The sequence below is a fragment of the Falco biarmicus genome, chromosome 9 (assembly GCF_023638135.1).
Source record: "Falco biarmicus isolate bFalBia1 chromosome 9, bFalBia1.pri, whole genome shotgun sequence".
NCBI lineage: Eukaryota > Metazoa > Chordata > Aves > Falconiformes > Falconidae > Falco > Falco biarmicus.
The window spans coordinates 43035889-43056822 of NC_079296.1; the positions used below are offsets into that span (position 1 = coordinate 43035889).

The window sequence follows — 20934 nt, forward strand, 5'->3', positions numbered from 1 at the left end:
ATACTTTGTTATTGTTACACTTAGCTGAAGAGATGCCCACAAACCCCTTTAATTTACTTTTCAAATAAAGGAACGTTGGCTGGTAAGCCATGATTCAGACTGTTTTCTTATCTTTCACAGTGTGGTTCTCCTGCAGCAATTTGACTCAGAAAGGGAGTTAAAATGGCCATAGTTAGAAATTCATATAAATGACAAATTTGAAGTTACCCAGGAATTTTTTTGTTTGGGTTTTTTTTTTTTTTGATAGATTCTTCTGACAAATATATCTTTTTCTTAGGTAGTCTCTTCTAAAAGTGTTAGGAGAAAAATATCCCACTAGAGTGAGTGAAATCAGGTCACTAGTCATAACCATCCCCTCCCTCTAAATTTGACTCTAATTCTCAGACAGTTGTAGTTAACTGCGCTATCTTTATTTTGAGATATCACACGTAAATTTGGGGCTGCAAAAAGCAGAAATCAGAGAAGCTGGGAGGGAAGTCAGTATGTTACAGCTATATTAAAATAGTCTCAGTTTTAGACTTCTTTATCCTTTCTGTGGAAGCTCAGCTTCTCTGGGCCTGTTTTGTTTGAAGCATCACTGGGGAGTGGAAGGAGAGATCTATGTGTTAAGTAAGAATTCCCAAATTAGGGCAAACATTTGACTTTCAGTAACTGGGTTGATATTCAAAAACTAGTCTGTTCTTTATGAGAAAAAGGGGGAGTTCCCAGCATTTAGAACTATCAGCATCACACAGTTAACATTTTGTGGCAAGAACTTGAATGTTTAATGAGGAGGTAAAAAGTGGTGTCTTAGAAAAGTGATGTGTGAAGAGTATTTATTAAAAAAATCATTATCAAGTAGGCTCAAGCCTTGGTGTCTACCTGACTGGCAAACGGTTTATGTAATGGAGGAAAAAGATAAACTGAGAAAGACTGAAGTGTCCTGCTTGATGAATTCAAGTCATACTGATTTATCTGTTCACGTTTTGCCTTTTCCTGACCTCCTCTTTTATTGCAGATTCTGTTTTTTGATGTATTTGGGGAACTGAGCAGGGAAGGGCCTTTCAGTAACTATTTAGGTACATGTGTCTATGCAAATAATCTGTATTCTTTGTAGGCTTCTGGATTCTGTTTATTTCTCACAATGCACATTTCGCAAAATGCGTAGAAGCCAATGTTTGTATAACAGGTTAGGAGAACTGTTTGCAGTATGAATGTATTAAACTGCAGAATAAAACTCCATGTCATTGAAACTACTACAAAGTATTTCCCCCACCCCTCAATTCCTCAACACCAGAAAAATACATCAGGGAACGGCGCTGTTATTATCAGCCAGCTTACTTTGCATGAGAACTTTGTATCTTCACTCAGAAAACACAGAGAGAGCTCTTCTAGCTTTTATCTCTAATGAAAAGGTATAGAAAGCTGTCTCTTGCAGTCAGATCAGTTCTGGGATGTTTTTTACAGTGCCTAATTCCAAAGTCATCTCTATTTTTGTAGTGTCAAGAGTATGCAGGGTGCTGTGTTCTAGCACTTTGATACTATAGCTTGTGTTCTAGGAAACTGACAACGCCCATTTGTCAGACTATACTGTCAATTAGACTGCCAGCCTCAATACTGAGCACTTTTAATAGGGTGTTAAGAAAGGGTTTGGGGTTTTTTTTTTTTTCCTTTTTTTTCTTCTTTGTCTTTGCCGGTGGAAGAGTACAAACAAGCAGACTAGGGAATTGCTTTGGAAGAACTTTTTTGTTTTGAGTATGTACATATTTTTAAGTGTGTTGAGGTCATATTAGGGAAGGCAGGTTAAGGAATTTCACTTCACACGTGATGAGAAAAAGTGTTTGGTGTTTGGATTTGTGTTTTGGTTTCCTTGGGAATTCAGCTTCACCCTTTAAGCCTGGCTGAATTCACAGGGAAATTTTGGCTTATAACCAGACACATTTTTCTTTTGTGTTCACTGTGCTGAAGGAACAGAGCCTGACTGCAACCTTTGTTGTAGTATTTTAGATTATCCTTGGGTTTTCTTAGAAGTGAGGAAGGTAAGGAAGTGGACAGCTAAAAATAAGAGCAAAGACCTATAGCTTATGTCCATATCTTTTAAGTACCGACTGCTGAAAGCAGATGAGAACTCTGATGTGCTCACTAAAATTTGCCTGACTGATGGTATGTGAAGGCTTTTCTGTTCTAGTTGGAGCACCTCAATGGAGGCAAGTTTCATAAGTAGCTGTACTGTATCAACGTAATCCAGATGCAAGCTGAGAGGGCTGTGTAAAACTGAGGTCAGGATACCATCCTATCAGAGAAGATGCAGTCCACAAGGCATCTGGAGCTAACAAAATGTGATGCCACAGGGAATGAGCAGAATTTATGAACTGTTGCCTCAGTAGTTGGGTTTGTAGTTGAAACACTGTGCCTTCTTATTTCTAAAAGTATCTGTCTTTGGAGCATCAGGTCTAACAGGTGGTTGAGGTCATTTCGGGTATGTAGTGATCTGATTTGGTAATGGAGCTGTAGTTGTATGTGAGTAAGGTTAAGTAGAATGATTTTCTATAAAGCTCACTGTAAAAGAAGCAAAGCATGTGTAAGGCCCCTCACACACATTCGTTTTCTGTCCATTCAATATAATGAATGAATTTGGGAAAAAATGGCTTTTATGAGGAAAAATACAATAAAACCATAGATAGTGGTTCATTAGCTTTCCACTTCTGAGTAATATCCCTATATGCTACTCCAATATAAATAGTGATAATTATCCCCTTGAGGAGGAGATAATATTGGTAAAAGAACAACTACATTGAGCTTAACCTCTCAAAATTGTAGTAATAACACGTAGATGTTGTCCTGGACCTTTGCAGAAATGCAAATTAACTTTCAGTTTGTTTAATTTCCATACGTTTTGTTGTTCCGCCCATACAATAATAGATACAGCTAGTGTTGTATCTATTACTGTATTTATTGCTGTATCTGTTCCTCATTATAATTCTGGGCAAGTTCTCTATAAGTGCTTTGTACACAGAATGACTGATCCTGATATGACTCTTTTTTATTTTCCCACACAGATTACCCCTGGCAGCAAGGCAGCGCAGTCACAGATGAACCAAGGGGACCTTGTGGTAGCCATTGATGGAGTCAACACTGACAGCATGACCCACTTAGAGGCCCAGAACAAGATCAAGTCAGCCAGCCACAACTTGAGCCTCACTCTTCAGAAGTATGTTGATATAAGTTAAAAGTCTTTGCATTCCCAAGGGTGTCCTATGAAACTTGTGACTAAGGGATATAAGTGTTTTATCTCTGTCTCTTAGATTTATTTGAAGTGTTCATGGCACAGATAGGAGATAGAAAGCCAAAATCTGCTCTGATTCTTGTAGAAATCAGCATGTATTCTTATACAGGTCAGTATGGTTGCTATGTTGGGTGTATCTGTGTTGAATTTAGCCTATTGAATACAGGTGTAGTCCCATACCCGTTCAAGCTCCTATTAAAAAAATAACTCCCAACAGTGATGTTTCTGTTGCTTATTCCCATGTGGACAACACACAGTTTTGTCTGGTTAATTTATGAACAACAGTTATAGAAAAGACTATGGTAACAAGCGTTATAAATGCACGAGAAGAACTTGTCTTCTTTTGAATAAGAATTGAATAAGAAAATGAATAAGAAAAGAAGGGTGAATAATCACAGCAGGCTGAGAATTTGTGTTAATGGTCTGGTGCCTGTGAGCTTGAAAGTGGCCTCTCTGCACCTGACAGAATAAGAAAGGTGTAGCCTGAGTGCAGGAATGGAAGTCAGTGGAACATGGAGAGGGCAGACTTTCTTGTAGAGATGTGATAAAAGCTGTCGTGCCATTGAGAAGGCAGAATCTCTTCACGTAACAGGTTTTTTAACTTTTCCTGGTTAATGTTCTTCCAAGGAAACTTGTTCTCAAGTCAGATAACTGCATGGACATTATCTATAATAGTTGCATTAATATTTAAAGCTCCATAATTATATTAAGCAAAGTAACTGCTCTTTTCATGGCATTGTGGAGAAGATCGTTTTTACATGGGCTAGGCAAAGACTGGTACAGAAAGTAAGTTGTAATGTGGAAGTGCAATATCTGCGAATATACCAGAAAATCTCATACGTGGATGTGCAGCAGAGCTAAGCAGTATCAGGAACAGACTAATACCTAAGGGAAAAAGAGCTTTAGCTGAGGTTTCCAAGATGGAGCAGGGTGCTCTAAAGCAAAATGTGTGGCTGAATTTCCCATATGGCTTTGTAAGTCTCAAGTTTGTCTTTAAGTGGGTGTTCTAGATAATGTGTAAAGTAAGTACACAAAGTAGAAAGATGCTAAAAAAATTGCAACATATTTGTTAGCTTCTGTGAACACTGCGTAGACTTATATTTCCTGGAAATTTATAACATATATTTCCTGGAAAAGATTTTAAATTAAAGCTCTTCAGATTTTCAGATGTTCCAGATTTTCTCAAAGAAAAATATTTGACATTTGTCTCAAAGGTTGTTGTCTAACTGTTTCAGTGAATGCAAGGGAGATGCATGGAATAATTTCTGCCACCTCCTGTGATGTACATGTGTGCCTCTAGTGTTCTTAGGCAAGATTTTCAGCCAAAAATAAAGACACCAGGAGCCTAATCCTAAATCTCCTAGGACTTGGTTACCAGGAAAATTACTGTGCTAAGAGATAATTTTTACATTTTTAGACACAGCCTGCAGCAATGAAACTGGAGTGGAGTATCCTACTACTATGGAAAAACAAAGCTAGTTTCCATAAAGATCGTAGAGATGGGTACACTCAATTATCTAATTGGTATAAAAGTTTGGCAACATTGGAAATCCTTTCAAATGGAAAAGGAATATATGTACATTAGGAAATAGACTGTTGTGATGGGAAAACTTAACCCCTAAATTTTTATGGTCTTAGACATTTATGTGGAGTGGTCACATGGCTCTGCAGAGTAAATTTCAAGGTCATGGAATGCCTTACTACACAATCTGTGCCTTGGTTTCACTGTTGCAGTAGCGGAAGTAGAAGTGAACTTGCTTGTTTACTCGATAAGTCCGTGGAAGAAGCAGTGGAATGTGAAATCTAGACATAAACTCTCAGAGACAGAAAGCTTTTCATTTTTCTAATGGCTCTTGGCTCTCAAGAGCGATGGCCTTTCCTTTTATCGATCCTGGCCATGAAGGTTTCATGAGCATTGTTTATAACCTGACAGTTCAGACAGTGTTTGCTGCTACTCACTTTTATTATCACGCTTAAGTTCCCTGTGGGGTAGGTTTTTTTCAGGGTGGGGAACTGGTTATTTTTTTATTTGGCTGTCAAGACAAGCTGAACATGGTGTCAGCACTTGTGCAGGACATCAGATTGCAAGACATCAAACACAGCAGAAGGGAAGCATTAAGAATGCCCATTTGTACTTGCCTACCTGAGCAACGAGAAGTCTGCACTTCTCTGGCTATATAAACTTGGTTTCTCTCCAAGTACCATCAATCTGCACTGTTCAGGGTACGCTAACATAGCTCTTCAGTGAGTGCTTGGCCTGAGTGGAATTCTCCATGTTTTAGTCATGTAGATATCCCATTATGGGTTCAGGAATTTGTGGATGTCAAGTTTTCTTCTGACAGCTTCCTTCCCTAAACTCCCTGTTAAATTTGGTCTTATGACCTCACCTATGCTGTTTTTTCACAAGAAACCACAAAATGAAGATGGAGGGCCTGCCAGCTATGCCAGAGGTTTGATTGGGCAGCCAGAACTTGTCTTGTTACTGGCTTGAGTGAAACGCTGCATTCTCTGACTGCTCATTTTCAGTGTCTGGTTGCCTAGCTCTCCGGAGCCCGCAGCATGCCTCCCTGTGCTGCTTTTGGGAAGTTAAAGGATGCACACAGGCAAATGGCAGGGAGTTGAAATATTCCTGGACCATTCCTGGAGAAAGACCTGTGATCTAGTTGTGTGGAAAGGTATGGGACTCTCCAGACCAGCTCTGTTTCCTTCGGTTTAGAAGAAGAAATGTATCTAGGAAGTGAATTTGCTTCTGCTGAAGAAAAAGAGAGCAGCAGTGAGGGGAGAAGGAAAGAAATTTCTTTGCGCTGTGCACTATTAGCCAGGAGAACGCCAAGAGGCATGATAGTGTGCAGGCTGGTGTTCTAAAACATTAGATACTTCGTAGGTGAAGCTTGTTCCTTAGAAACCTACATTACTCCAGATGTACTGAGCGGGGTCGGTGCTAGTTCTGCGGGACCACGCTATGGAAGGCTGTGATCATACTCTATAATGACTGGGGTTGTGGTGGAAAAAGACATTGCTTTGCTTCTAATCTTTTTGTGACCTCCTGGAGTTTAGTTCTTAATCATTTTTCAGTATCAGTTTCTGGTCAGTTACTTGAGCTACACAGCTGCCCCTACGCGTTTTAGTTCTGGGCCAGTCAAAGCTCATTTTTGGCTGGCTGGCTGTCCCACAGATAGATAATAGGCCATACACTTATTGTCCTACAGCATTCAGTTCGCAGGTGAAAAATGAAACGTATGCAAAATCTATTTTTACTTCATAAAAATGGCTTTCTTTTTAAATTCACAGTAAATGGAATGCATGAGAGTGCAGTATTATTTGTCAACATGTTTTACTGGAGCATCCACAACATTCATTTGATCTTAACTCAAGGAATCTGATCAGCCTCCTTGGAAAGGATTCACCAAATGTACTGGCTTAGTTCTGGAAAGTGCTGTAATATGAGTGCGCCTCATTCTGCTGGCACAAACATTCCTGTGACACTCTAAGACTCCTGCCTTGGTGTCACCCTGTGCTGCTGGAGAGGAGCAGGGGAGATGCAGACTTTGTGTTGTGTGTTGACACAACACCCGCCTCCCACTGCATGCCAACGATCATAGAATAGTTTGGGTTGGAAAAGACCTTTGAGATCATCAGGTCCAACCATAACCCAGCGCTGCCAAGCCCACCACTAAACCATGTCCCCAAGCGCCACATCTACGCAGCTTTTCAAATACCTCCAGGGATGGCGAGTCCACCATTTCCCTGGGCAGCCTGATCTAAGGTCTCCTCTGAGCCCCCTCCTCTCCAGGCTGAGCCCCCCCGGCCGCCCCCCATCCCACGGGTGCCCCAGCCCCTTCCCCAGCCCCTGCCCGGCTCTGGACACGCTCCAGCCCCTCTGCGTCCCTCTGGCCGTGCGGGGCCACAGCTGGACACAGCGTTCCAGGGGCGGCCTCGCCGGTGCCGAGCGCAGGGGGACGGTCCCTGCCCCGGGCCTGCTGGCCACGCTGTTTCGGGCACCAGCCCGGTGCCGCTGGCCTCCTGGGCCACCTGGGCAGGCGGGGGGCTCCTGCCCAGCCGGCCGCCAGCCAGCCCCCCCAGGCCCTTCCCCGCCGGGCCCTTCCCAGCCGCTCTGCCCCAGGCCCGCAGCTGCCCGGGGCTGGGGTGACCCCGGCGCGGGGCCCGGCGCTGAGCCCTGGGGAACCTCGTACGAGTGGCCTCGGCCCCTCGGCCCGGCCTGCCCAGCCCCCCCTGCAGAGCCCCCCGCCCCCCAGCACATCGACACCCCCAGCTGGTGCCACCCGCACACTGGCTGGGGCAGCGCTCGGTCCCTCGCCCCGATGGTCCATGGCGACATGAACCATGGCCGGCCCCAGCGCTGAGCCCTGGGGACACCCCGTGTGCCCCCCGCCAGCGCCAGCGGGGTGATGCTGCCATTCACTTCCAGTCAGTCATAACTGACTGTCTTGTGCTGAAAAATCATGAACCAAATAATCCTTTTCTCTAGTGAAAGGGAAAAAGTGTCAGAGGCAAAGCTACGAGAGACTTATGGTAAATATTTAATAGCTTTTCTTTTTTGTGCAGCACCAAAAGATGGCTGATCCTGCAGTATTTATTTCAGGCCTACTATAAATAAAGCATGTGGTGACAGCAAACTGCAAGCAAGGGGAATTCAGTGGTTATTGTAAACTGCTTTCTTTTGTCTGAAACTGTGAATAGTAACCAATTCTGTGCATGTTTTAGGTCTGCTGATGGGCGTGTTTTAAATCGGAACCAGATTTAGGCTGCATTTAATGCTCAGAAGAATTAGAAGAGGATATCTATCCCAGTTTAAGATACAAACAATATTGATGAAAGCATGGTCTGAAATAGTGGTAGTCAGACTATTCTGTAGAAACATTTCTTAAAAGCACTGTAGAGATGATTTCTAAAAACAAACCTAAAATGAAAATATGGATTTGGGATTCCCGCCCCCTTCTTTGAATGATTCCATTACATTCATCTGACTAATGATGTTTTCATTTGGCGATTGCTTACATACTAGAGGTAGAATATGTGAATATGAATTTTTTTTTTAAGGAATACTAATGCTAGTGATAATTTGCTAGTGTTCATGCTCAGCACTGTGAATATATCTCCTGAAATCCATTTTTGGAGTGACTAAGTTTTTCCTGGTTATTCCTGCCTTTGACTGCAGTCTTAAAGCTATGGAAAATGAATGCTCAGTAGCAAATGACTGCTCCTTGGATGAGGCTGCAGCAACGCTTTTACGCTCACAAGTCCCACCTGGGACATCAAGACTTCAGCAAGGATCTCTAAATTACTGGGTGCAGAAGCAAGATGTTTGTGGGTGTGTCAGACTGGATTAAGGATGGGAATACCCACCCTCTATCAGAACGCAGCATTTAACAACTCAGCCTTAAGTGTTGACAAAGATGTGCCATTTGCATCTGATAATGTTTCACTAGAAATGATGGACTCCTCTGTTTTCAAGTACAAATATGCTCATGTTGCCATAGAAATATAGCTGGAAATTAGATGACACTTCAAAAAGATCAAATAAGAATCTTAAAAGAAAAATTTAAAAACGAAGCTCTGTCCTTTAATCTGTTCCCTTGAGTTCTACAGAAATTATGTTTAAATATGCCAACATGATTCTCAGCAGGATTTAAAGGTTAAATTAAGAAAATACTGGCTAAATATCAGAAAGAAATAAATTCAGAGCTGGTGCAACGTTAGACATTCCATGTGGTGTTCACTGGTGTAATTATGATCTAGACTGGGCCAAGTACTAAGATCTGTGACCATGTGGACAGTCAGTGTTGGAGCTTCCCACGGTTCACTCAGTGAGCACCTTTGTCAGTAGGCAACTGTATGTACCTGTACTCAGGAGAGGTATTGCAAAGTTTAGCTTTAGAAAGGTAAGAACAGAGTAGTCGCCTTTAGAAAGGTAAGAACAGAGTAGTCAAACAGCTGCTTACATGCTTTACTGAATCACAGAGTGTGTAAATTCAAAATTTTAAGCAGATTAGTAGAAAAAGGAGAGGAACACTAATGGTGTATGTGACATGGTACCATGTAGTTTATTTTGCCTAGACGTGTGACTCTAGAACTTTTGAGAGCCCCCTGCCTCCAATAGCCAAGATTTCCTCCCTAAACTGATAATGATGCTGTGTTCTCAAAGCAGTAAAAAAGACATATCCTCCTGGTGGACTGAGGAAGCTACTTGTGAGCTGAGGGAGGTGGTCCTCCCTCACTCCTTGTGAAACAGAGGTGAATCCCCTTGCATGCCCAGTTGTCTCTGTATGCAGGTATGAGAGGCCAGTAGGATTGCATGTGATTCTGTGCAGCCTGCTCTAGGAGAACCTGCTTTAGCAGGGGCTTGGACTGCATGATCTCCAGAGGTCTCGTCCAGCCTTGACCATTCTGTGATTTGTTAATAGATGTGAGGCCAGCATTTGGACAGGGTTGTGAGTTTCTGTCTTTAAGCAGAAATGTTTAATGCTATTAAAATGAATGAGCAGCTTTTTCCGTGGAAAATGAAATAAAATATCAGCGTCGGTCACTGCAATAAACATAAATATATTCCTTACATGAGCAGTTTGAGTGGACTGCAGTTTACACTCACTGCATAAAGTGTTCTTGTTAGTTTTAGGAAAGAACCTGGAAACTGTGGATATAGGCCAAGGCTTTAAAGGGCAGTGAAGTTTTCATTACAAGATTCTGCTTAGGGATTAGAACTGTTCTCAGAGCACGCATCACTTTTCTTTCCCCCGAATACCAGCTTAGAGGTTAAAAATCATCATTTTATTTGTCTGAGAAATATTCTCTGGATAAGCTACAGATAATCTCCATGTGAATCCTTTCACACCTTACTTCGCACCCACCATGGAAAGGTCAAGATAGGTATCATGGGCACATCTCGCCAAAGTCAACGGGCTGACACAACTTACTAAATACACGACAGTTGTACTCATTCTGATGAACAGTTCCTGGTTGCATGCTGCAATGAGCAAGTGTATACGTTACCCAAAATGTTACGGCAGACAGGAAGGTCACAGTGTATTTGGGCTGGGACTTTTTCTTATTGATTAGCTTAAGCATGATCCTGTCACAATGTAAATTACATACTGGAAGCTAATTGGAATGGGTGATATAGTATTTTTTAGAAGAGGAATGAGGAATCATTCAATCAGATAAAATACTGAGGCTTCACTAGATCAATCTTGCAATGCATTGTGTATGTAAGATTCATAGTTTCCTTTGGATCCTTTTTACTGGGGTGTTTCTTGCCCACCAGCCACTAGAAAAGCTGTCAGACCTCATTCTTTTTTTGACAAAACCTTAATCATTGGTGGCTCCATTGTTTCTTACAGCAAGAGCAGAAGTACCCCAAGGTCTGTTTTGCCTGGCTTTCAGGCATCTTCAGGGGTTGGCCAGCTCTTCGTGTCTGTGCTCCTCTCCCCGGCTGATGTCTGTTGCAGCATGGCAATACTGAGCACTGGCTACAGGCTGGCCCCGTGGTGTTTCCGCATTACTGTAATGACAACTTCAAACAGTACTTGAGGACTTCAAAAAGAAACAAAACCTTTTTCCAAGTCCTGGCTAATTTTCTTGACTTAGCAGACTTAAGATGTTAAGTTACCTTTCCAGTCAAAGTCTCTCAGTTACAGGCATTAATGGAAAGCTCATTGAAGTGTTTTACCTAGGAAACAGAAAAACTGAAGGCCTAAATGAGGTGGACTGTTGTTAAGATCTAATTATCCGTGTTCACTAATTTTTCTGTCCCATATATGATGCTTTAAAAACCATGTGGCACGCTGGAAGGTCCATATCCCAAGTAAGAGGAATTACAGGAAAATCAGCTAAGTAAATATGTTTCCTTAACAGCTTCAGGAAACTAAAGAAAGTATTTTGTGGTCAGGATGCTCAAAGTATCCTGAGTTAAACTTTTGCTTTTAGAAATTGGTGAGTGGCAAGGGGAAAACCAGACTTAATCTGCATAGTATTAGAAATCTGTTCGGATTTGGACGATACTTGAAGTCGCCTGTATGAACAGAAGGCAGTTACAAAGCTTTCTATTATTCTTTTGTGAATCATCATATCTTTGAATTTCAGCTGTGGTTCCCTGATTCTGGAGCTGGCTCTTTAGGGTGATGCTCTACAGCAGTCCCCAGTGCTGCTCTGAAATCCGTGCTTGAGTGACTTTCACCCTTAAGGAAGCCGTTAAGAAGCCAGGAGTCGCAGGACTGCCGTGGAGCCTGATGATGCTTGAATGGGGGCAGTCTAAGTCTCAGGTGCACTATTCGCACGGCAGGTGAAAATTGAACAGAGAAAATCACTGTGGTTCCCTTCAGATATTTTTCAGCTGAAGAACTTATATAAATATTTGATACTTGATTCTTCAAAATTGTGATTCATTATGTTTCCTGGCAGAGTTCAGTCACAGCTCAAGACCAGGGGTACAGTAGGCTACGTATAAGCACTGAATCTTTATTCGGTGCCTCTTCTGCTCTTTACTAATAATAGCTAATTCTTTGCTCTACACTATTAGATCCTTCCATAACCCAAATTTATTTTCTGTTCTTCTCAAACTAACAAATTATTTTATTATTTGAACATTTTCCTTAGATTGCTTTTTAACATCTCTCAGTAATTATAAACAATCAGTATAATAATGAAATCATTAATAATAAATAGCTATGCTGAACTTGGAAATTTCAAGTGAGGCACTATATCTGAAGGTTATATACCATTAAGCTTTGATGCCTGTCTGATGATTTTGATTGTATTTCAGCCTCTCACTTTTGATTCTGTAACACCATTCTCTGTAGCAAGGCAAGCCAAATTCTGCGTTTAACCAATTTTTTATTGAGGTGGCAAGAGTGGTTTCCTATTTATAATCAATACCTGTTTATATATTTCTGAGTGTTTGAGGTACTGTGGTTTTGCCCACACTGTGCTGAAAGTACCACTTCTATTCATATTAATGTTTCTGCTGTTATTTTAAATCAAGCTTTGAGAGGAACATCTGACACTTTTATCTGATCAGTAACAGCCATGGAAAACATGTAAATGAAAAGTAGAAAGTCAAAAGAGCCCATACCCTCACCCTCCCTCTAATAGTATTCTGTTTCAGCTTAGTTAAAATGCATTTTACTCATGAATCCTATGCTATTGAAATTGAGTTAGTGCTGATAACTAGAAAGGCTCTGCAAAACTCCTCTAATGAAATCTAAAGTCAAATGTGAATTTGGATGGTGTCGACATTAAAAATTCAGGTAAGTAGCATTGTGATTATAATGTATGAATGAATGGTCTCAAGCAAAACTCATAAAAATCAGCTTGAAACAAAGAAACTTAGCTGTATGAGAGATTTGAATGATAATACAGTGATGTCAACAAGGTTTTGCAGGCTGCAGTAGGTCACTGTATAACTGAGCGACCTATTTGTTAATTCAGCATTAAAGCAAGCTCTTTTTCAGATTCTTATGTTCTACTTATATTTACTTTGAAACAAAGGTATGGCTTGGATATAAATTAATGTCTTTTTTTTTTTTTAACATTGCTGATGGCAATATACCTTTACATACAAAGTCAATCCATGCCAGTGTAAGCAAGTTCTATAACTGGATGAAATTTCCTGGGGATGCATGCACATTTCTTTATGGGTTACCTGAGTTTTCAGTAGTGATAAAGAGGGGTGAAATGTTTGGAAATGGTTTAAAAATAGTGCAAAGACAGGAAGAAGAGGTCAGCAAGAAAAATAACCTGCCTGAAAAAAAGGGGTCCATGCTCCATGGAGCTTAAGTGTAGAGCTTGCTACGTGCATTGGGTGAGTGCCAGGCACGTGCTCAGCATCCATACTTCGTACTCTTTGGAGAGACACACAGAGCAGAGCTGCAGGGACGCTGGCAGAGCCTTCCCCCTTGCCCCTAGGAGCTGCTGGAATGGAGGAATCTGAGGGCTGGTAACAAGTCAGCTAAGGAGATGGAGGCATTGGTAGCTGGTTGCTCCGTTCAGGAGGGAGCACGCTGGAGGGCAGCATGTGGGGCAGTTCAAGAAAGAAGGATTTTACATAGCAGGAGGGAGGGGAAGAGCTGAGAAGATGCAACAGGAACTGTGCAGATGCCACAGAAGTAGAAAGGGTCAAAGAGAGACCAGGAGAGTAGAACTTGCTTCTCCAATATTTTTTAATACATACTCCTTTTCAAAAACCTCAGCTTTATGCATACTGTTTCCAGTTCCCTTCCTTTCCATCCTTTCACAAAAAATCTCCAAGGCTTCTTCCCTTTTCTTTTCCCTTTCTATCCCATAATGTTTGCGGCTGCCTCTGACTCAGATCTCTTCTGAGGGTAAATGGGTGTTACGTACTTCCAAAAAAATCGTTTCATAGATTATTTTTGGTTTTGATAGCAGCTTCCCTTTAGGTTGGTGCCATTTATGCATAAGAGGTTTTTGTCTGAATACTGCTGTGGGTATGAACACTAGGTCTGGAAAGCATAATTGCCTGTCTTGCAATCTGAGCGCAGCACAATGCAGGGAAATAATTAACAAATCAGTCATCCAGCCAAATGCTAATATTTGCATTTGCCATTGATATATAGAAAGCAAAACTGCTGATGGAAATACTTTTCAATTTTACTGCAAGCACACATGATATCCTGAGACAGGGAAAGTAGGTCTTATTCTGTCCCCAGAGTCATCGCGGTTACATTTGAAGTACTGTGAAATGTTCAGGGTTTTGTCTTTGTGATTCTCGTTGGAGTCACTAAGACTGTTTGCTGGTGTCCCAGACGAGACTCAAGATCTTCTGTGCAAGATTTACAAACAAGAAGCAGCTTCTGTTTGGCTGCTTGATTCGCTGTTTAGCTGAAGATTTAACTGACACGTTACTGATCTTAGCACTTATTAAATGGACACCTCAAATGCCTAACCCCGAGTAATATTTATTCTGCCCCTCTTATGTCTCCCCACCGTGGCCAAATTGTCAGGAATATTATTGCATTAAAGCAGATGTGTATCAGAAGCCCAGTTCTACATGCTCTTTTGTTTTGTGTCCTACTGCGTGCTTACCTGCTTCACTGCAGAATGACTCCGTTTCAATTAGGTGATAAGTAAAGTATGTAAAATGTTTTCTAAGCATTTCTAACCCTAATCCAATCTGGTTTATTACCTTTCCATGCACTTGACCAGTTTTCATTTTCTAGCGGTTGAAATATTAAGATGCAATTATTAAGATGCTCAACAAGGTATAAATAAGTGCTCATGTGTAATAAAATGAAAGCAAAAGTTTACTGTAAGAAAAGAAATGCTGATTTTTACCTGTCCTGAGAGGTAGAAAAGATAGACGCTGACTGAGGAAGATACGAAATATAAAAAAGCCACATGAAGCTGAAAAAGAGCTATTATCTCTTAGATCATGTCACCTCTCTGCACGTACAGTGTTGTGCTCCCCTGAGGACACGGGTTAAACTGGTAGTGATTACAGACAGAACTATTTCGCAGCCCCTTCTTAGGCAGGCAACTCCTCTTAATGCAGTTGACTCCTAATGAACCTTTGCTTTGAGTGCAAAGATAGCAGGACTGAAGTCAAGTGCTCTTCAATGAAAGATATATTTAGGTCGGTTGGAACAAGTAGAAATTTTGACAGCCATATCAGCAGTGCTATCAAAATTGAACTGCTTCGTAAAACTACATCCATCTTGGTTTTGAACTTCATTAAGAAAGAGAACCAGTATTGTGGTGCGGGGTGGGGTGGTGTATCTGTGGAAAGGAGAAGAATTTTAAAAATACCAGAATGATGTATTTTATCATCATTAGAACTGTTTTGAAATTTCATTGTGAAATTAGGTTTTTGTTTCCATTTTCAATTGTGAAAATACAGAAGAAAACGTCTAAAAGTTCAGATCAAATTAATTACTTCAAATAAACAACCTTGGCAGAACATTTCAACATCAGCCTAAATTTACCACAGTCATTTGTGAAATTTGGACTTTCATCCTTCTCATAGCCCTACTAAGCGGGTACGCTCTCTGAATGTTTGGACTAAAATAATTTTGCAATCAATGGATTAAAATGTAAACCTGGGAATACATGTTTATAACAGCACCATCATCACTTGAAAAGCAAATTTGTGTTGCTGCAGGATTTGATTCATCTAGCAAAAGAGGGAGGGGAAAAAACGTCCTGAACTTGCAGATGGTTTTCCTGGAAGAGTAATGGCTCTTATGTAAATAATCCCTTTATTCTGCAAGTGCATACACTTCTATTCCACAAATGGACTTCACCTCTTCTGCCCTTTTCTCTGGTGCAAGTCTCTGCTAAATCTAGCAAGCCTCATCATTCTGTTTCTAAATATCAAAGCTATAAACTTTCAGGGCAGAGTTATGTAGGAACTTCATTGTTTTAAAGTAACATCTTGGAACCTTAGAAGTCAGTGTGAAATAAAAATCTTGGTTGGATAGCGCTGTGAAAAACAAATGTTTCTTATCAATAATGTGGAATAAATACAGCTTTTTAGCGTCATCTTCTGTGGCCGGGTAGTGAGTGAGGAAAAATAGACGTAAAATAAACAACAGAAGTCGTGGAGTAGCCTGGTAAAAAAATTCATTTGCTTGCACACAAACATTTTCCAGTTATGCATCAAATGTGCAGTATGTGGTTGCTTGCTATACCTCTGTATGTGACAAACAATCTTTACAGAGCTGAGCAACTTTGACACTAAAATTCATGATCAGTGAGCAGAGCAGAGGGGACACATAGTGTCTATTCTGCCCAACTGTGGTCTTGAGTATGCCCAGGTCTCCCCACGTAACTTCACAGAAATAACTGGGTGTACCCAGAAATGACACCGATGGAAGGAAGATCGGAATCTCCTCCATAATCTTTGTCTGTTTGGAAACTGTCACAGTCAATTTTCAGCAATTTTGTGTGCTGGGCTGCAGCTGATCTTCTTTTTTTTTTTTTCTTTCTCACTGTCTTTCACCGTACTTGTGTGTCTCTCATGAATATGATCTATCGTTTCTCTTTTGAAGCTAAAATGGTTGGCGGGAGGGTATGGCACTCACTGCTGAGGGAACATCAGTTAGTAACTCGCCTGAGGAAAGTCTGTTCTAAGCAATTAGCCCTTGTTCTTAGAACCTGAAGGTATATATTTCTTCGATAATTATGTCTTCGGGAGTATATTGTGATATGTTCCAACTGTGAGTATCAGCGTTAGTGCCTTTTACAATTTTCCAGCCTCTCGTTTCAGGAATCCTTTGTCAGTGAATTTCACAAGTTAATTGCCTATTGTTTAACAAAATGCCAGTTTTCATTGTCTCCTCAAACTGTGTTCATTTTCATGGCATGTCATTGTGAGGTCGGCATCTATTACATCATCAGTGTTTTCAGCTCCCAAAGTAGCATAACTCCCATATCTTCTATGTGGAAATCTTACAGGTCCTGTAAGGATTACTCCTTCCCGCTCCACCCAACCCCACCCCCCAACCCCTCCTTTTTTTTTGTTTTGTTTTTTGTTTGTTTGTTTAATTCTGCTTATAGAATTATTTTCTGTGTGACAGCTAAAACTAAATACGCAGCTCCATGTGAAGCTAGGTATTAGTGCAGGGATTGCTGCTATGGATGAGCCCAGTTTCTGTCTAGCTCAGCTTTCTGTCTCTGGTAGGTGCCACTCATAAGTGTTTCGGTGGAAAGCGCAACACAGCCCTCAGTAAGGAAATACTGAACCTAACACAGAGGCTCTTTCATCATCAGTCTTTTAAGGTGTGCCATGAAAAATGAGAATCTGTATGGCTACTTATTGTTACCCCATCTAAAACAGCTGTTGGGGGGGTTTGTTGTAGGTGTAAGTATCTAGTCCTTTCTGATATCCTGCTATTCTCATAGTCTTAATGATGTCTTGTAGCAATGAGTTTCACCTCAGGTTAATCAAGTACTCTAGGTTAAAATGTTTGCCTTGATCAATTCTGTATGTGTCGTCTTTTCAATTTCACTTAATGTCCAGGAACATAGTTTTATTTCCCTTTTTCTACCATTCATTATTTTCTAAGCCTATGTAATGTGTTCCCTTACTCCTCTCCTGTCTAAAGCAAACAATTCCAAATGTCTCAGTCACTTCTACTTGATATGTATGCTTTAAAGTATTTTTACTTCATTTTTGTACCTGCTTTAATTTTGAAATATGCATTTTAGTGATGAGAATTCCAGGCATAATCCTGATCTGTAGGTTGGCAATAGGGTATTACTTGTATAATTATGATTTTTTTCACTATTTTCACATTTTTCATTTCATTTTCTCTGGTGATCTCATGTGTAACTGGAAAGGTTTCTGGGGGACGTTCAGCACTATGCAGGTTCCCGCAACACCTCCCACAAATACATCTTCACTAACCCGAGCTGCCTGGGGGCTTCAGTTAGCGTTTGTCACTGTGCTTTCTGTGTTCAGTTCCGATGAAAGGGTGAACTGCGTGTTTTGAAAGCATTTTAGTGGGATGTACTTTTTGGTTTGAAATGATCACGTACGTATTCTTGGCAAATAGAGGCGAAAGGCAGGCATCTGGAGTGGAGTGTGGCTAATTCAGTAGTGATCTGCTCCTTTTCAAACTAAATAATCTGAAATCAAGACCGTGTTTCTTCCTGCAGAGGTGTTTAAATCATGGCAGTTGATATACAGTTTAAGCAGTTTAAACAGTTTAAGTAATAATCTTTTGAGGAGTTGATCTTGAGATGCCTCAGTACCGAAGTTTAGTCTCTGCATTTTAAAAACCTTCAGAGTTGCTTTTCCAGAGTGCTTCCCAAACCTGAATTTACCTAGTTGTGGATGATTGTCATATATGAAAATGCAGTTTGTCACAAGGTACTGGAAAACAGATGATCACCCAAGTCAGAGGCTGCGTCCGTAACTGGTGGCTTTTTATCATTCAGAGAAACTATATCAAACCTTTTTTCACATTTAAGACCTTTGTAAATGAGAAGGTAGAGAAAGCATGACGATATTTAGAATAAGTCTAGGCTATGCTTAGCTTTCACTCCTGAGGAAGCAGCGTTTTTCATTTTTGTGTGAAATTAGAGCTGGAAAATAGAGTCCAGACTGCTAATTTTTTTTTGGTTTTTGGTTCCCAGATCTAAACGTCCAGTGCCAGTTTCAACCACAGCACCCAGAATTGACACTCCCAGGACTGTAATTCCCCACCAGAAGGTATGTGACACACTTCTCCTCAGCCAGAGTTAATACCATTTTTATCTACTGCAGTGAAGGTAAATACCTACTACAGGAAATAGCTTTTGCCCACCCCAAATAAGTGAACACTGAATGAATGCTCAGGCAGCAAAACTGCCACAATGCAATGTATTAGTGGTCTGGTTTTTGCTGATTTCTGATCAGAACCAAAGCATCCAGCTATCCTCTGATGTGATCTGGTCTGACCCATTCTGAACAGCTTTCATCTAGGCTGCAAGAGGCTACCAAAGCTTCTCAAAATATACATTTGCTTTTGTAGATTTTTGGGGAAAAAACATTAGACCGTGCCTCAGTGTATCCAAATCCTGACTACAACTGAAAAGATACTCATTTGGAAAGAGGACGATAGGGCATTTGAAAGCTTGCATCATATTGCATTCTTGTCACATTATTCCAAAGAGATGAGAATAAAAAATAAAGAGGATAAGCCAATTTAATGAATTGCAGCAAGTGGCAGAGGAAATGGATGGCTTGGTTTCTGTTGTCAAAGCTCATAATCTTCCATAAAATAAATGTTCCTATTCGAATAAACAGCATTCAATGACTGTACCTGGCAACTCTTCATCTGTATCTTTGGAGGCACAGAGGAGCAAGGATACCTTAAAGATGGTATATATATATATCCCTAGGGTCAAGCACTGGGTAGGATATTGGTATTGCTGATAAATTCAATTGGATAAGTAGAGAGGAGGTAAAACCTCCATTGCTGCAACTTTATCCCTTCTGTGAGTGCCAGTTTTAGCCCCAGCATGTAGTATAAATAAGAAACACTGAAGGTCAAAATACATGGGGAATTAGGTGATGTTCTGCTGGTTTTGGCAGTTCTGACTTCCACAGATCAATTTCAAGTATATTTTATAAACACCATGCTTTCCAAATTCAGAGCTCAGAAGGTAACAACATCCCTGTAACCACTGCAAATATGTTCAAAGTAACAGAAGAGAACATACTTTGGGGAATAATTTGATTCGATTTTATTTTGTCAAATTTTAAATGAACCTGCCTGACCCCGTATTAGTTGAGACAGAAATAATGTTATTTCACTCCAGATCTTGTAAAGGGATGATGAAATTAGGATTTTATCTTGCTGAGTTGTTTCTGCCTATATCATGATTTTATAAAAGTTATCTCGGAGAAAGTTACTGAAAGAGTCACTGAACAGTACTGTGAAATTCCTAGAACAAAAACGATGAATCATTCTTGTAGTTAGACTGCACCAGCAAAGTATCAGGGACAGGAAGGGGGAGAGAGTACTTGTTTTCCCTCATGAACTACACAGAATGCTGTTAGTTTTCAAGGCAGCAAGCAGACACATCTCTTCAGAATTATTCACCAACACAAGACTGACAACTATCTTTTTGGGGACCCTGTGCAGGTGTGACAAATTTGCCTTCCACCACAGGCACGTAAAAGCTTTTATACATCAGGTTTTCATGACTTTGTATTAGGTGCATTTTTTCCCTGGCAAGCATCATTTTTAGAATTACTGCCATAGGTATTTAAGGCTGCTTACCACACAAACCCTTTTTCTCCCTATGTACCCTATAGAAAAGGTAACTCCACACACTGTACACTGTAGGTTATTTTAAAGGTCCTAAAAGTTTAATTTGGCATTAAAGCTCTAAAGTGACTTTACATTTCCTATTTTAACCCTTCAGAGAGAGGTGAGGATCAAAGGACTCAGCCCTTTTTCAGGAGCATGTTGTCTCACACTTCAGAATTCTGTGTTTTGGTACTTAGGAAGGGTTTATTAGAGCTGTTGGAGGCAGCCTGTTCTGAATGGGCTACAGGTGGTACTTGCAGCTGAAAAAGAGATTTACTGGGGGCTTTCTGAAGGAAAAGGGTGTCATCTAGGAGAAGGTATGGTGGGAAACAGGGTATCTAGCAGTATTCAGAAAGGTGTTCCTAGGTGTAGGGTCTTTGGCCCAGGGGGAAGAGGTAGCAGTAGAGTGCTAGAGTGGGGGCCCTGTGCAGGGCAAGAGGAGTGACGTTTGTGTCACCACTATACACTAGTAGACAACAGTAATTTTTAGCTGAAGAAAAATTCTTCTCTGAGCATGGTTTAGAAGGGAATGAAGGCATTGAACCACTGGAGAAGTCTGAAGGTCCGGGATAAAAAGTCTTTGCTGATACAAACAGTGGTATGGGGTTGTTGCAATAAGGTGTGTTACACTAAAAATACTTTAAAAATCAAGGTTTCTTTGCTTGTCCCTTTGTTATTTCCAGTTACAGTATCACTGTAGAAATGAAGAATTCCGTGACAAATAAGCATGAGCTGTCACCTCCGCATCACTACTTGACAGTGTTTAGACTCATGGTTCACATGAAATGAATTCAATTGCATTTCAAAAAAAAAAAAAAAAAAAAAGCAACAAACTACATTTCAAGACAGTCACGGCAGTGTTGTCATCAAACATTGAGAGAAGTTTTTTCTCACCTTTCT

At 40.7% G+C, this 20934-nt stretch overlaps 1 protein-coding gene across 13 annotated transcripts in view; it reads left to right on the forward strand.

Moving 5' to 3' along the window:
* LDB3 (LIM domain binding 3) overlaps nucleotides 1–20934 on the forward strand; it is a 128651-nt gene that overhangs the window by 37017 nt on the left and 70700 nt on the right. For all 13 annotated transcript variants that reach the window (XM_056350724.1, XM_056350728.1, XM_056350730.1 and 10 more), the window contains exons 3-4: nucleotides 3039–3190; nucleotides 18374–18449. In XM_056350724.1, coding sequence (XP_056206699.1) covers nucleotides 3039–3190; nucleotides 18374–18449 — 228 coding nt within the window. The remainder of the gene's footprint in view (nucleotides 1–3038; nucleotides 3191–18373; nucleotides 18450–20934) is intronic.